Source organism: Oncorhynchus nerka, linkage group LG1 (assembly GCF_034236695.1).
Source record: "Oncorhynchus nerka isolate Pitt River linkage group LG1, Oner_Uvic_2.0, whole genome shotgun sequence".
NCBI lineage: Eukaryota > Metazoa > Chordata > Actinopteri > Salmoniformes > Salmonidae > Oncorhynchus > Oncorhynchus nerka.
This window is the reverse complement of record NC_088396.1, coordinates 19,761,606-19,779,054: the sequence shown is the minus strand read 5'-3', so window position 1 is coordinate 19,779,054 and position 17,449 is coordinate 19,761,606. Positions and strand designations below refer to the sequence as shown.

Below are 17,449 nucleotides of genomic sequence, written 5' to 3'. Positions count from 1 at the left end.
CCCAGGCGTTGTAGGGAGGTCATACAGGCACGTGGAGGCCACACACACTACTGAGCCTCATTTTGACTCGTTTTAAGGACATTACATCAAAGTTGGATCAGCCTGTAGTGTGGTTTTCCACTTAAATTTTGAGTGTGACTCCAAATCCAGAACTCCATGGGTTGATAAATTTTATTTCCATTGATAATTTTTGTGTGATTTTGTTGTCAGCACATTCAACTATGTAAAGAAAAAAGTATTTAATAAGAATATTTAATTCATTCAGATCTAGGATGTGTTATTTTAGTGTTCCCTAATTTTTTGAGCAGTGTATATATATATATAATATATCATTTTTATAATTTAGATAAAGATCAGATCAAATTTTATAACCAATTTATGAAGAAATCCAGGTGATTCCAAAGGGTTCACAGTATTTTTCTTGACACACACACACACACACACACACACACACACATACATAGTGCATTCGGAAAGTATTCAAACACCTGGACCTTTTCCACATTTTGTTCCACCTTATTCTAAAATGGATGAATTTGTTTTTCCCCTCAATAGGACCGAATGCACTGTATATATATAGAGAGAAAGAGAAAAATAAAGAGAAAACGAGAGAGATGAATCAAGTAATGCTAAAGAAAACAGAGAGTTCAAATTAACTAGAAAAACAACCAGATATCACCATTTTGTTACACATCAACACACATCATCTTTAATCCATATTACGTACTTCACTTTCTCTCATAATCCGGCAGATATGGGGCCTCACAGAAAATCAAACACACACACACACTTCCAGGGTCCCACATGAGTTCAAACACAACAAAAAAGAGCTTTCAACGAACTGCAGATAACGCCACCATTCTCACTGACCAGGCGACTTGGAACTGAGGACCAAAGCCATATACCGTCTAGTAGATGGCTGTGGACCCGAACATCTCTTTCAACTCTGGTATGTCATTCCTCCAAACCCCACACTGCCCCAGTAGTCAGCCTTCTCTACAGAATGGTTCACAATCACAAAGGGGTTGTGTTACCTGGAAGGTGATGTCCTTGTCTGTGATGCGGACTGTGACGTCAGCCTGGGCTCCCGCCTGGCCGGGCTGCTCTATGTTCGCTGGCACCACCTTCAGGACAGCACTGGAAGCCGGCTGCTGACACGCGTCCAGCAACTCAAACCTCTGGAGAGAGACGACAACAGTCAGCTGTGTGTGTGTGTGTGTGTGTGTGTGTGTAACTGTGCATGCGTGTTCTTACACTAAGAACCCCCTCCACGGCGGTGCAGCCCTCCTTCCCCAACATGGCTTGGTAGGGGTAGAGCCTCTGCACTAGCTGCTGGGACGACAGCATGGGAAAATGCTCCTGGAAGCACACAGGAACAGGGAAAGGGTTGGTTGGTTGGTTGGTTGAAACTGAATATACAGTACCAGTCAAAAGTTTGGACACACCTACTCATTCGAGGGTTGTTCTTTATTTTTACTATTTTCTACATTGTAGAATAATAGTGAAGACATCAAAACTATGAAATAACACATATGGAATCAAGTGTTAAATAAATCAAAATATATGTTATATTTGGGGCCTCCCGGGTGACGCAGTGGTCTAAGGCACTGCATTGGGTTTCGAGCCCAGCCTCTGCCGCAGCCGGCCGCGACCGGGAGGCCCATGGGGCGGCACACAATTGGCCCAGCGTCGTCCGGGTTAGGCCGGCAGGGATATCCTTGTCTCATCGCGCACTAGTGACTCCTGCGGCGGGCTGGGTGCAGTGCACGCTGACCAGGTTGCTAGGTGTACGGTGTTTCCTCCGACACATTGGTGCGACTGGCTTCCGGGTTGGATGTACGTTGTGTCAAGAAGCAGTCCGTACGAGTCCGTACGGGAGTTGCAGCGATGAGACAAGACAGTAGACACTACCAATTGGATACCACGAAATTGGGGAGAAAAAGGGGTAAAATAATAAAATAAATTTAAAATAAATAAATAAATGTTATATTTGAGATTCTTCAAAGTAGCCACCCTTTGCATTGATGACAGCTCTGCGCATTCTCTCAACTAGCTCAATGAGGTAGTCACCTCAAATGCATTTCAATTAGCAGGTGTGTCTTGTTAAAAGTTAATTTGTGGAATTTTTTTCCTTCTTAATGCGTTTGAGCCAATCAATTGTGTTGTGACAAAGTAGGGGTGTTATACAGAAGATAGCCCTATTTGGTAAAAGACCAAGTCCATATTATGTAAAGAACTTTGAAAGTTTCTGCAAGTGCAGTCGCAAATCAAGAGCAATGATGAAACTGGCTCTCATGAGGTCCGCCACAGGAAAGGAAGACCCAGAGTTACCTCTGCTGCAGAGGATAAGTTCATTAGCGTTAACTAAAACTCAAATTGCAGCCCAAATAAATGCTTCATAGTTAAAGTAAGACACATCTCAACATCCATTATTCAGAGGAGACTGTGTGAATCAGGCCTTCATGGTCGAATTGCTGCAAAGAAACCACCACTAAAGGACGTGCTGATGGAGTGCTGCATCAGATGACCTGGCCTCCACAATCACCCGACCTCAAACCATTCGAGATGGTTTGGATGAGTTGGACCGCAGAGTGAAGGAAAAGCAGCCAACAAGTGCTCAGCATATGGTGAAGCTGGTTGAGAGAATGCCAATAGCGTGCAAAGCTATCATCAAGGCTAAGGGTGGCTACTAAAATATATTTGTTTAACACTTTTTTGGTTACTACATGATTCCATATGTGTTATTTCATTGTTTTGATGTCTTCAGTATTATGTAGAAAATAGTAAAAAATAAAGAAAAATTCTTGAATGAATGTCCAAACTTTTGACTGGTAGTGTAAATTGCCTAAATAATTGATTGATAAGTTGGTTGACTTATTGTCTAATTGATTGATTGTTTGGTGGGTGAATTGACTCTTAATAATGTGGAGGAGTAGACCCATACCAAGGATATCTGTCAAGCAGCTCTATGTCCTCACTCCCTTGTCCCTCACCTCTACATCCATTTCCCTCCAGATGTTTCTCAAAAGTACTGGAAGAGCAGGAGGCGGGTTGTCCCCAGAGAAGTCAGGCAGACCAAGGCTAGCCCTATACCCTCACTCCTCTCCTCCCCCTCCTTCATGCTTCGCTCATCCCTCCCTCCATCGGTCTTACCAGTACTGTGAGAGCAGGAGGCAGGTTGTCCACAGGGAAATCAGGCAGACCCAGGTTGGATGACTCCTGGGAACAGAGAGTGGTGGCAAACGACAGCAGCTGCGACACCCTGAGATACAAAGAGCCAACACAGCACACGTATTAGGCTATTACTAAATTATAACTCTGTTCAAAGTTGTACAGCATTAGTGTGTGTGTCTTTACCTCTCGGCAGGCACGTTTGGTCCAACAACGTACAGGATTTCCAACTGATCCTGAGAGAGAAGAAATAGGAAGTAATCAGACACGACACTGGTGCTTCAAAGTGTTTCTCCTTCTTACCCACATCTGTAATTAATATAGCCCGTAGGATAGGCTAGTTGATCTGGGATCGTTGCTCTAACCTTGAAGGGTAGGTAGTAGATGTCTCTGGCTTGGAAGCGGGATCGGAGGGGCGGGTCCAAAGGGTTGCCTTTGTACCGGGGGACAGGAAGTCCCAGGGCGATGACCCGGAAGTCCTCGCTCACACGCACAATCTGCCACGCATCCAGCTCCTCTTTGGTGTGCTCCTGCAGGGGACAGGGTTAAATCAACTGCCCTTGTACGCTGGGGCAGCACACGTTGCTCAATACGCCCACACACAGCTGACACACACACACACAGGTCTCACCGTCAGTAGTTTGTCGTAGCGCTGGTAGGACATGAGGAAGCGTCCGTCCTCCAGCTGCATCTCTCGGTTCTCCAGCAGGTTGTTCAGAACCGGGAGAACATTCCTCTCCGCTTTCTCCAGCCCCTCTAGAACCAGGATCCTGCCCTCTGTCGCCGCCCGCACCGCACACTGCAATACAACTTTAGTTATACAATACACATAAACTAGACACTGTAAATTACATGTGATGAACTGATAGGTTTTATTGGTTGATCGATTGACTGCTTTGTTGATGAGTTGATTGACACACATCAGGCTAACAGGACTATTCCCTGAATCCCTGTGTATCTGCAAGCACTACTACCTCTGCTTGTCCTTCCCAACCCATGTTCCAATATCGACATTACTACGTAAAAGTTTACCCTTATCTTTATAGTCAAACTGCCCCCCTTCGTTGAACAACACAGACCTACCATAATGCTTTCCTAAGAATGTCCTTCTGGGTCAAAACAGTCTGGCTATTTTAACACAGGCTATATTCTACCCTAACCAGACGTGTGATAGGTCTATTGTGTTAAGAAGATAAAACTGTGTGAGTGTGTGTGTGTGTGTGTGTGTGTGTGTCCGTGTGTGTGTGTGTCCGTGTGTGTGTGTAGGCAAATCAAACAGCTCTGACGTCAAAGGCAAGAAACTTTAGCCATCTGGGCCGACCACAGAGTGATGTTGCCATATAATTAGGTTTACATGTAAATACACGGCCCGGGTCTCTGGGAAGAGCAACCATAAAAACTATAGCTGGAACCAGATGACTATATATAAACCATTGGTCCATTTTCAGCCCAGAGGACACTCTAATCAGATAATTGGTAGAAATGTGGAGTGACGCAGGATGGCGAGAGGACGCAAAACCATAAGCAGGCCTTGTGTGTGTGTTGTGTGTGTGTGTTGTGCTGGGTTTGGGTTTGATACAGAAGAGGACGACATGGTTGGAAGAGAAAGAAAAACATCCCTCAAAATACTTTCTCTGGCTTTTTATAATAAGAACCCCACAGAGCAATGGGACTGTTGCCTTGCGTTGGACATGGCCTGGAAGCTGGAGAAAAGACGCAAGAGAACTGGCTAGCTAGTAGCTGGAGTTGACTTGATAGCTACAGGTAACTGCCCAAATAAAGGAAACTCCGTAATAAAATGTCTTAACAGGGTGTTGGGCCACCTTGAGCCAGAACAGCTTCAACGTACCTGGACATAAATTCTACTAGTGTCTGGAACTCTATTGGAGGGTTGCGACACCATTCTTCCACAAGAAATTCCATCATTTGGTGATGGTGGTGGAAAACACTGTCTCAGGCACCTCTCCAGAATCTCCCATAAGTGTTTAATTGGTTTGAGATCTGGTGACTGAGACAGCCATGGCATATGGTTTACTTCATTTTCATGCTCATCAAAACATTCAGTAACCACTTATACCTTGTGGATGGGGACATTTTCATCCTATGTGAGTATAGCCATGGTAGACAAAATAATGGCTTGCCCAGCATTTTTATACATGACCCTAAGCATGATGGGATGTTAAATGCTTAATTAACTCAGGAACCACACCTGTGTGGAAGCACCTGCTTTCAATAGACTTTGTATCCCTCATTTACTAAGTGTTTCCATTATTTTGGTGGTTACCTGTAGATCTGGGGGTTAGGCTATGTCACAGGAAGCAGGAACAAAAAGTTCCTTGATTCTTAGAGAAAGTCTTACTTGAAACTGAAATGGTACGGTAGCACTCAATATTCTCAACAACCCATAATCGACTCCAGCCACTCCGTTCCTGTTGTCATGCCATAGAATAAGCTAAAGCACAAGGCTAGGGCATTCATTGGTCCAACTAGGTCATTATTGAAGGTGAGATTCCAATCACTGTAATGATGTCTATTTGCAGATTGACTAGCCTCCTGGGTTGGAGGATGTTTAATATAATTAGAGTTGGACCTGATTTCAAAGGACCAGGTTGTTTTTTTTTGGATCAAAAAGGGACTTAGGTGGTTGGCATGGAGGGGGCGAGGTATAGCTGAATTTGAGAGAATATTTGAGCGGCCCCCATCTAGATGGTGTAGAGAAATGTTTGCAATTTTAAGCCAATTTCCTGCAATTCCACATTTCCAAAAATGTCCCAATTTCAATTACGATCTTGTCTCATCGCTGCAATTCCCCAAATTGGCTCGGTAGAGGTGAAAGTGGAGTCACGCGTCCTGCGAAACATGACCCGCCTAACCACGCTCCTTAACACCCGCCAGCTGCCCCAATGTGTCAGAGGAAACACCGTTCAACTGGATACCGTGAACAGCCTGCAGGCACCCGGCCCTCCACAAGAACTTGCTAGGACGTGATGAGCCCCCCTTGCTAGGAAGTAAAGCCCCCCCGGCCAAACCCTCCCCTAACCCGAACGTCGCTGGGCCAATTATGCACCGTCCAATGGGACACCCGTCAACGGCTGGTTGTGGCACAGTCCGTGAATGAACCCGGGGCTGTAGTAACGCCTTAGACTGCTGCGCCACTCGGGAGGGCCTCTTCCACACATTTCTCCATGAGATTTTTTTGCAGTTTTAAAACAAATTTCCTGCGATTTAACATATTCTGCCATGGAGCTAAGATAAGATATTGCCGTTTTAAAGCTATTATCCTGCAATACGCTTTTTGTCATGACTAGTGCTGTGTTATTTTGCTCAAACATAATAAAATCCATACTGCTAAATTCATTGTTTTTGGAATTTTCCTTGACTGTCTAGCTTTAATTTTGGTGATTGTTAGTTCTCAAAGATTATATTATAAAAACATTATATTAGTCCATTAACTTTTCTACATACTTTATATCTTAAAGCATTTTTATGCCGGAAATATATTTTAAAAAATAACACTAAGAAAACACCAATTGGGCTTAGGTGGCCCAATAAAATGCTTAGGTGGCCCAATAAAATGCTTAGGTGGCCCAATAAAATGCTTAGGTGGCCCAATAAAATGCTCAGGTGGCCCAATAAAATGCTTAGGCGGCCCGCCCAAGGATTTCAATGGCAGAAGAATCTCCGGGGACAGTGATTATTTCCAGCCCTGGATCTATATTAGATGCTGACTACAAGGATGTTGAATTGGAGGAGTCTATTAGTGAGAGAAGAGAGGGAAGAGGAGAGGGGAGAGCAGATGGGTTGACACACAAAGCCTGAATATAGGTCTCCAAATGAGCGCAAGGCCCACAGGAATACACTGATGCTCTTATCAACACACCCTTCTGCTAGTACCCAATCCTGACAGAAAACCAGTTTTATGCATCCCGATCCACACACACACACACAAACAAATCTAGCCAAAACAGCCATTGCTGAAGTAAATGACTTATTTGTGAATAATGTTGACACCAATTAGCTCAATCCATAATGGTGCAGCTATTCAGCACCTGTTGCCATGGGAACAATGGAAACCTGTTTTCTCTTTGATGGGATGGATGGTGGCCAGTGGGGAAGCGGGGGAGGAGAGGAGGTAGAAACACTAATCCTGGTTGCTTTGTTTTCATTGGAGGAAGAAGAAGAGGAGGAGGAGAGGAGTAGGCCACAAAAGCAACATTGCTCTGCCTCTTCCTGCAGCAATTTGATCCTTGCAGCAAATTATACATTTTACATATTGTCTAGTTGAATAAAGTAGGCCGCAAAAATGAATTATTGCAGGATGGGTGATGTTTTCCCTGATTGAATGGCCCTCGGATCAATCATCGAGGGTCTATCATCTGAACCCCAGGGAGAGGATGATCCGAGGGCTTCCCCTGGGGGAATCACTGCAGTTTATTAACACCCTGTCTCCATGGTGACCCAGCTGACTGTTTCTAGGCAGAGTAGAGACCAGTGGATGAGTTTCTACAGGGCTTGACATTAACATTTTAATTGTCACTTGTCCCCCCAAAAAGAAGATCTGTAACACAAATGGGCCAAAAAGAGAACTGAAAATGGTTTTGTATGATGCAAGGAACCACTTTACAAAATAAAATGTATTATCATCATTCAAATGTAGGCGACCCTCTTTCTATTGGCATTTTTGCATATTCAAGCCGGTCTCAAAATACAACACTGCCCCTTTAATTCTCTCCTGGAGGCTGGTTGGCCACCCTTCATATCCTACAAAACATCACAATTACAACCATATACTTTTTATTTCTTTATAAAATAATTCCTCATTCAATAAATCAGGGATCAAATGGCTAAAGTAGGCTACCGGTGCTTCAAAGCAAGATAACTAACTAAGATATGAATCCCAGCTTTCCAAAGGTCAGATTTATTTGTCAGCTCCCAATATTAAGTGCTGGAGAGATGGTAGGCCTATGTAGCATTGGTTTAATAAGGCACCTGTTCATCAACTGCACCTCGGCAGGGGCAATTGTCTGGGGCCAAGTTAACCTTCCCTTTCATGTGAGAAAGTCATGACCATCATGCTTTTAGTGAAAGAGGATCATTTTGTACATGCGAGTTTGACCAATTCCCCTTGCTTAGGGCATCCTTCCCGTGAGAATTTCTATGTAGAAGGACAGAAGCTCAATTCTGGTGACTTTTTAAAAGGACATTCTACTCCAAAATTAATGAAAATAAAATTATGCTGACACCATCTAAAATATAATTTCCACATCCAGAAATGGGTCAAATAACAGAATGGAGTTCGTCCATCTGCATTTACCCCACTGGACACAACATCCTGATTATTATGAATATATAAATGAATATTACTCCCTATAATTTTTGTATAGATATTTTTTACATTGACTAAAAACTCGGACAAGTGTTAATGTCGAGCCCTGAAGTCTATATGCATCCTCTTATCCATCTCATTGAACCATCATCTTATTTGGGTCAGGTTGAGAGATATAATTACATCCATCTTTTTTTAAATAATAAGGAACATGCATTGGTTTAGCCAAAAAATAGATCATTTGAACTGGGCAAATTTCAGGTCTGCTGAGCGCAAACATGAACGTTGCGCGTTTACTGTGAACACTGAGGCTGTACCCGCTTTAAGTTACAGTAGCCTACTTGATCATAATGTAGGCCTACCAGAGTGGCCTACCATCAAAACACTGGAGAAAATGCATTCCATAACATTTTACGACGCAGTGCAGTTCTAAGTGAATGGCACAGATCCATAAATGGCAATGGTCTATTTGCAAATAGGCCCACTGCAGCTCTGATTGGTTATGCCGTGCGGGTCTGTGTAGAGTATGGGCTGAGTCGAGCCTATCATTGCAACAGAATCCTACACTGGTGCGTTCTGCCTACAACAAAAACTCTTGCATAGCTAGTTTTGCATACTAACTGTTGCATAGTTTGTTCTGTTTCAGTATGTTGCATTGAACGTGGCTAATACTGCGTTGATTCAATCACAGTTCCCACAGTAAAGGGAAACGTTGATAGTGTTAACTAAGGGGAAAAACTCTAGAAAGTTGAAGTTCAATCTCTGAGCGGGCTGATATTTCTTCAGCGTGGCAGTCCTGGGGAGCTACGCGCCTGCGCACAGCTTAGCAGGAACATTGGTGACAAGTCAGTAATAACATGTCCGCATAAATTCTATCCAATCTTTATGAAATCATTGATACTGCTTTCAGATGGAAGATGTATGAGCTAGCTAGCTCACCAGCTCACAGAATGGACTGTGTCCTGGTGGATCTCACTGATCATTAGATGGTTAGTGTAGAATAGGGATGGAGGGAAAATCGATACAGTAGAGTATCGCAATATTATATTGATTCTATGACTACAAGTAGCGATTCTCTAAAAAGGCAGTTATTAAGGTTGGCTAGCGCTAGTCTGTTGTACCTGCACCAAAACGTTGGTATTTCTCCTCCTATAGTTTGGCCTCAAACTTCCTTTTAAAATGGCGAGCGAACATGTTTTCAGCACTTTTATTTCAATGACTGATCAAAATGTTTTTATTTTGGCTCTCTTTCGACCCTCTGCAGCAGACATAGTGAGCAATATGTTTGGAACATCGAATCGCTATAAAATAGCAGTATCGAATCGCAATACATATACAATTGTGATAAATCGTGATACATATAGAATTGCAATACATATCGTATAGGCACCTAAGCTTGCAATACATATCGTATAGGAACCTAAGCTTGCAATACATATCGTATAGGCACCTAAGCTTGCAATACATATCGTATAGGCACCTAAGCTTGCAATACATATCGTATAGGCACCTAAGCTTGCAATACATATCGTATAGGCACCTAAGCTTGCAATACATATCGTATAGGCACCTAAGCTTGCAATACATATCGTATAGGCACCTAAGCTTGCAATACATATCGTATAGGCACCTAAGCATCATGATATAGTATCGTGTGGTCCCTGGCAAATCCCAGTGTAGAACCAAGCCACAAATAAACCAACCAGGAAAGGGGTCTTTATATTGACAGCAGCTTAACTAACCACTGCTGCTGGAGAGTGGAGCTTTGATCATTGAGGTGCTCTCATCGGAAACCAACAAATAAGTGCTGTTTTTAACAAGAAAGCGTATAACCATCAGCATGTAGCTGCAATGACAAAAGACTAAATGTCTTAATGTTCACACCACTGACATATCTGACCAATGTTTTAAAACACCTTTGCAGAACTTCACATTGATAGGATAGCTATATAGTGCATACAGATAGATTGACGGACGGATGGGCTGACGGACATAGGAACGGTACTCACCTGGTCTATGTAAAAGGCTGTTCCAGATCGTATCTCTCTTCTTTGTTTGAGATCTGTCTCTGTAGTGTCTCTGGACAGAGCTACATACTCCACCTCCCTCTTAGTCAGCTCCTAACCAATCAGGGAAGTCAACACAATACTTTAGAACACTTCCTAATACTAGAGTACTCCATAACACTTTAAAAACACTCAATAATGCTGTACAGTGTATACTTGTACTAATAGTAATTAGTTATCACATAGTTTATTGCATGGTAATAGTAACTTATATTACTAGTAATAGTAACTAAAGCGCTATGCTACTGTTGAACAGCTTTTGGAAATTCACTAAGGTTTGGCAACTCCTGTAATACAGCACCACACCCTAGATAGGCTTCAGCATGGATAAAGAGCGGCACGTCCACACTCATCACGCTGCTGCTACTGTCTATTATCTATCCTGTTGCCTAGTCACTTTACCCCTACCTACAGTTGAAGTCAGAAGTTGACATACACCTTAGCCAAATACATTTAAACTCAGTTTTTCACAATTCCTGACATTTAATCCAAGTAAAATGCCCTGTCTTAGGTCAGTTAGGATCACCACTTTATTTTAAGAATGCGAAATGTCAGAATAATAGTAGAGAGAATGATTGATTTCAGCTTTTATTTCTTTCATCATATTCCCAGTGGGTCAGAAGTTTACATTAACTCAATTAGTATTTGGTAGCATTGCCTTTAAATTGTTTAACTTGGGTCAAACATTTTGGGTAGCCTTCCACAAGCTTCCCACAATAAGTTGGGTGAATTTTGGCCCATTCCTCCTGCCAGAGCTGGTGTAACTGAGTCAGGTTTGTAGGCCTCCTTGCACGCATATGCTTTTTTCAGTTCTGCCCACACATTTTCTATGGGATTGAGGTCAGGGCTTTGTGATGGCCACTCCAATACCTTGACTTTGTTGTCCTTAAGCCATTTTGCCACAACTTTGGAAGTATGCTTGGGGTCATTGTCTATTTGGAAGACCCATTTGCGACCAAGCTTTAACTTCCTGACTGATGTCTTTGAGATGTTGCTTCAATATATCCACCTCATTTTCCTCCCTCATGATGCCATCTATTTTGTGAAGTGCACCAATCACTCCTGCAGCAAAGCACCCCCACAACATGATGTTGCCACCCCCGTGTTTCACGGTTGGGATGGTGTTCTTCGGCTTGCAAGCCTCCCCCTTTTTCCTCCAAACATAACGATGGTCATTATGGCCAAACAGTTTTATTTTTGTAACATCAGACCAGAGGACATTTCTCCAAAAAGTATAATCTTTGTCCGCATGGGCAGTTGCAAACTGTAGTCTGGCTTTTTATGGCGGTTTTGGAGCTGTGGCTTCTTCCTTGCTGAGCGGCCTTTCAGGTTATGTCGATATAGGACTCGTTTTACTGTGGAAATGTATACTTTTGTACCCGTTTCCTCCAGCATCTTCACAAGGTGCTTTACCATATTCTTCTTCATTCCTTTACACTTGTGTGTATAACGTACTTGTTGTGAAATTGTTAGATTACTTATTAGATATTACTGCATCGTCAGAACTAGAAGCACAAGCATTTCGCTACACTCGCATTAACATCTGCTAACCATGTGTATGTGACCAATAAATATGATTTGAAGGTCCTATGCTGTTGTTCTGGGATGATTTGCACTTCTCGCACCAAAGTACGTTCATCTCTAGGAGACAGAATGCATCTCCTTCCTGAGCGGTATGATGGCTGCGTGGTCCCATGGTGTTTATACTTGCATACTATTGTCTGTACAGATGAACGTGGTACCTTCAGGCGTTTGGAAATTGCTCCCAAGGATGAACCAGACTTGTGGAGGTCTCAAAAAAGATTCTGAGGTCTTGGCTGATTTCTTTAGATTTTCCCATGATGTCAAGCAAAGGGACACTGAGTTTGGTGGTAGGCCTTGAAATACATCCACAGGTACACCTCCAATTGACTCAAATTATGTCAATTAGCCAATCAGAAGCTTCTAAAGCCATGACATCATTTTCTAGAATTTTCCAAGCTGTTTAAAGGCACAGTCAACTTAGTGTATGTAAACTTCTGACACACTGGAATTATAATACAGTGAATTAGTGAAGTGAAATAAAATAAAATGAAGTGAAATAATCTGACTGTAAACAATTGTTGGAAAAATTACTTGTATCATGCACAACGTATATGTCCTAACCGACTTGCCAAAACTATAGTTTGTTAACAAGACATTTGTGGATTGGTTGAAAAACTAGTTTTAATGACTCCAACCTAAGTGTATGTAAACTTCCGACTTCAACTGTATATGTACATATCTAACTCAATGTCCTCGTAACCCTGCACATCGACTCGCTATCATTGCTCATTGTGTAATAAGTGTTACAATTAATTTTTCTATTATTATATTTCTTATTGTATTCTGCATTGTTGGGAAGGCACCATAAGCACTGTTATTCTACACCTGTTGCTTATGAAGCATGTGACAATTAAAATTTGATTTGATTGCTCAGTGGACTAGTAGAGTGAGTGTGTGTGTTTGTTTTCACCAGGTACTTCATGGCGATGGATCGTCGTAGGGGTCCAGGGGGTCCGATGAGAAACACATCCTGACCCAACAAATCCTTCTGCATGATCCAACGCAGGTGCTGGACCACAGTCTGGGGCAGGGTCTCTGACACTAAAAACACAAGGAAGGACATGCAAACACAAACTCACTGTCTCATTCATTCTCTCGCTCTTTCTCTCTCACATACACAACACACAGACAGAAATATATTGCATTGAAGGTAGAGCATATCACTGGTGCTACATACTGTGATTGATGGGCACTAGCTCTGGGTTCCTGGGTGTTTTGAGCTGGTAGGATATCTCCCCTATCTTCACTGTGTCACCTGACACACAGAAGAACAAAGATTGTGTACAATACAGTGATTGATGCCACACGCAAAACTAATACAACGTTTGCAGGAACAAATGCCACATAAGTAAAAACCAAAAGGAGTAGGCCTAACGTTAACTAGGGATGATTTGTTTCGGGAAGTTTACCATGTTATGTGAATGTGACAGTGTAATCTGATAGCTTGGATTACAGTAGTTGTAAAACACTTAGCTAGCTAACTACCAGCAACATACGAAATGTAGGTGAGAGGTGACAGCTAGCTAACAATGTAGTTACTTCCATGGTGTGGCTAGCTAGCTAACTTGCTAACCTGTTACATCAGCCCATTTTAAATATATATTTAAAGACGACAAAAGTGGGGTTTTAGGCTCAAAAACAATAGTTGAACACTATGATAATAGCCTGTAGTGTTACTAATAGCGTTAGCTAGGGTCAGTCACCTGCCGATGTGTTGAGGAGTTTGACCTCATGAGTATTCCACGTCCAGCCGCCTTTGCCCAGGACAGGACCTAAAATATTCCGCATTCTCCTCGCAGCCACAGCCGCAGCCGTGCCTTTGCACAGGATCTGCGAATGCATGGTGAATTACAGAAGTTATCGAAGTCAGAATCCAAAAATACAAGACCGTTTTGTCTGTTATTTAGCAGTTAGCTACGTTCCCTCATGCTGGTTTCATAATGTAGCTACGCCGACAACCTTTCAATTGGCGGAAGATAATAAATTATGAACAAAATGCGTCCGTGAGAAATGTCTTCCGTAGTGGAATCACATCTACCACTTCAACTACCTAGTTCCTAATTCCACAGTAAACGAGTATCTACGCCTATTAGCAAGTATTAGCATGTAATTAACGTGGACTGTAAGTAAAAGCACAGATAGGGAAACAATCGTAATAGTGTAAGAAATTGCGTAAAAAAGAAAGAGACCTTAGGGCCTAAGCTGAAGGAAAGAGTTGTGCCACCAGGAATTATAGTGCGTATGGCCCAATACATCACTGGGGCCAAGCTTCCTGACATTCAGGACATATATACTAGGCGGTGTCAGTGGAAGGTCTAAAACATGGTCACCCAAGTCATAGATTGTTCTCTCTGCTACTGAACGGCAAGAGGTACCGGAGCGCCAAGTCTAGGTCCAAAAGGCTCCTTAACAGCTTCTACCCCCAAGCTATGAGGCTGCTGAACAACTAAACAAATCAAATGGCCACCCAGACTATTTACAAATCCCCCCCCCCCCCCCCTGTTTTTGCAATGCTGTTACTCGCTGTTTATTATCTATGCATAGTCACTTTACCCCTATGTACAAATTACCTCAAGTAACCTGTACCCCCTGTTTATAGCCTCGTTATTGTCATGTAATTTTATTGTGTTACTTTTATTTTGTTTTTTACTTTAGTTTATATAGTAAATATTTTCTTAACTCTATTTCTTGAACTGCATTGTTGGTTAAGGGCTTGTAAGTAAGCATTTCACAGTAAGGTCTACACCTGTTGTATTCGGCGCATGTGACAAGTACAATTTGATTTGATACCAGTTTGGGTTGCTTTTATTTTCTCTTCGAGCTCCAGTGAGAAACAGGGCGAAAAGGTTTGCAGGAACATTGTACAATAAATATGAATCGTAAAATACGTTGAAACATAAAATAAAGATGACTTCAAATAACTGCAGAACTTTACGGCCTATGCCCAGATAGGCAAACGTACTACAAGATGAACTCAACAAAACAAGTGACCTGTAGCTTGCCTTGGCCTTGGGCACACTTCTCTAGCACTACATCACACACACAAATCTTATGCATGGTAGAGGACAGAGAGGTGATTAGCTTCACCTTAGCTTCACCTTGAACCTGGAAGATTGCAAGAGATGGTGAGTCTGGAAATTGATAGACATTTTCAACATGAATATTACTGTAGTATAATGCATTATAAAAAATGTTCAGTAAACCATCATTCAATTTCAAATAGGATGAGCGTTAAATTTAATCTAAACTGAAAATATACATTGAACCCGCACCCAGTTCTTGGACATCCTGCTATTCGACACTCGCAACTCCTGCTATGGAGACAACATGATGCAAGTTTAAGAAAACTAACATACAAGTACAGGTATATCATGTGGCAGGGCTTGCAAACTATTACAGACAGTGCTTTGAAAGGTTGGTAATGGCTCACATCAACACCATTATCCCAGAAACCCTAGACCCACTCCAATTTGCATACCGCCCAAAAAAGATTCACAGATAATGCAAACTCTATTGAAATCCACACTGCCCTTTCCCATCTGGACAAAAGGAACACTTATGTAAGAATGCTATTCATTGACTACAGCTCAACATTCAACACCATAGGGCCCTCAAAGCTCATCACTAAGCTAAGGATCCTGGGACTAAACACCTCCCTCTGCAACTGGATCCTGGACTTCCTGACGGGCCACCCCCAGGTGGTGAGGGTAGGTAGCAACACATCCACCACGCGGATCCTCATCACTGGAGCTCCCCAGGGGTGCGTGCTCTGTCCCCATCTGTACTCCCTGTTCACCCACGACTGCATGGCCAGGCACGACTCCAACACCATCACTAAGTTTGCAGACGACACAACAGTGGTAGGCCCAATCACCGACAACAACGAGACAGCCTATAGGGAGGAGGTCAGAGACCTGGCTAGGTGGTGCCAGAATAACAACCTATCCCTCAACCTAACCAAGATTAAGGAGATGATCGTGGACTGTTGTAGACTGTTCTCTCTACTACCACATGGCAAGCGGTACCGGAGTGCCAAGTCTAGGACAAAAAGGCTTCTCAACAGTTTTTATCCCCATGCCATAAAACTTCTGAACAGGTAATCGAATGTTTACACGGACTATTTGCATTGTGTGCACCCCCCCCAACCTGCTGCTACTCTCTATTTATCATATATGCATAGTCACTTTAACTATACATTCATGTACATACTACCTCAATTGGACCGACCAACCAGTGCTCCCGCACATTGGCTAACAGGGCTATCTGCATTGTGTCCCACCACCCGCCAACCCCTCTTTTTACACTACTGCTATTCTCTGTTCATCATATATGCATAGTCACTTTAACCATATCTACATGTACATACTACCTCAATCAGCCTGACTAACCAGTGTCTGTAAGTAGCCTCGCTACTTTTATAGCCTCACTACTGTATATAGCCTGTCTTTTAACTGTTGTTTTATTTCTTTACTTACCTATTGTTCACCTAATACCTATTTTGCACTATTGTTTAGAGCCTGTAAGTAAGCATTTCACTGTAAGGTCTACATCTGTTGTATTCGGCGCACGTGACAAATAACCTTTGATTTGATATCAGACATGTCTTTCTGTACTCAAATATCCAGTATTAGCATGTTTGAACTTCTCCTATAAAAATGGTAGACTCTCAGGTACTCAGCAAGATGGTCTGATTTCACGACTACTGAAACAGGACCCGTGTGGTAAATATATAGTTAATTTAAAAAACTGGAGGCCTCTTACATTGCAATGTTGTGAAGCACAAATCCTGGCAAAATGCATAGTGCATAGAATGAAAAGGTTTTTACCAGATATTGTTCTTTCTGATCAGACATATAATATATGACAATTACTTAAAACACTATGAAACATCAAAGAAACCAGGTCAGGTCTAGGTCTTCATAGCAGATTTTGAAAAGTATTTTAATAAAGTATGACTAGAATGTATATATACATGTATATATATACAGTGCCTTCGGAAAGTATTAAGACCCCTTGATTTTACCACATTTTGTTACATTACAGCCTTATTCTAAAAATGATTACATTTTTAAAAATGCTTCGCAATCTCCACACAATACCCCATAATGACAATGTGAAAACAGTTTTTTTTTTTTTTTTTTTGCAAATGTATAAAAAAACAAAACAGAAATACCTTATTTACATAAGTATTCAGACCCTTTGCTATGAGACTCGAAATTGAGCTCAGGTGCATCCTGTTTCCATTGATCATCCTTGAGATGTTTCTACAACTAGATTGGAGTCCACCTGTGGAAAATTCAAT

General features: G+C 42.2%; 1 protein-coding gene across 3 annotated transcripts in view; it reads right to left on the bottom strand.

Moving 5' to 3' along the window:
• vwa8 (von Willebrand factor A domain containing 8) overlaps positions 1-14,143 on the bottom strand; it is a 94,766-nt gene extending 80,623 nt beyond the window's left edge. For 2 of the 3 annotated variants that reach the window (XM_065013025.1, XM_065013051.1), the window contains exons 1-10: positions 13,851-14,139; positions 13,325-13,402; positions 13,058-13,188; positions 10,507-10,617; positions 3,803-3,970; positions 3,537-3,701; positions 3,358-3,407; positions 3,154-3,262; positions 1,255-1,359; positions 1,035-1,178 (exon numbers count right to left, since the gene is read on the bottom strand). In XM_065013025.1, coding sequence (XP_064869097.1) covers positions 1,035-1,178; positions 1,255-1,359; positions 3,154-3,262; positions 3,358-3,407; positions 3,537-3,701; positions 3,803-3,970; positions 10,507-10,617; positions 13,058-13,188; positions 13,325-13,402; positions 13,851-13,989 — 1,200 coding nt within the window. In that variant the 5' untranslated portion in view covers positions 13,990-14,139. Of the gene's footprint in view, positions 1-1,034; positions 1,179-1,254; positions 1,360-3,153; positions 3,263-3,357; positions 3,408-3,536; positions 3,702-3,802; positions 3,971-10,506; positions 10,618-13,057; positions 13,189-13,324; positions 13,403-13,850 lie in introns of all 3 variants that reach the window. The other variant, XM_065013072.1, reaches the window with a different exon arrangement.
• Between the last annotated feature and the right edge of the window lie 3,306 nt (positions 14,144-17,449).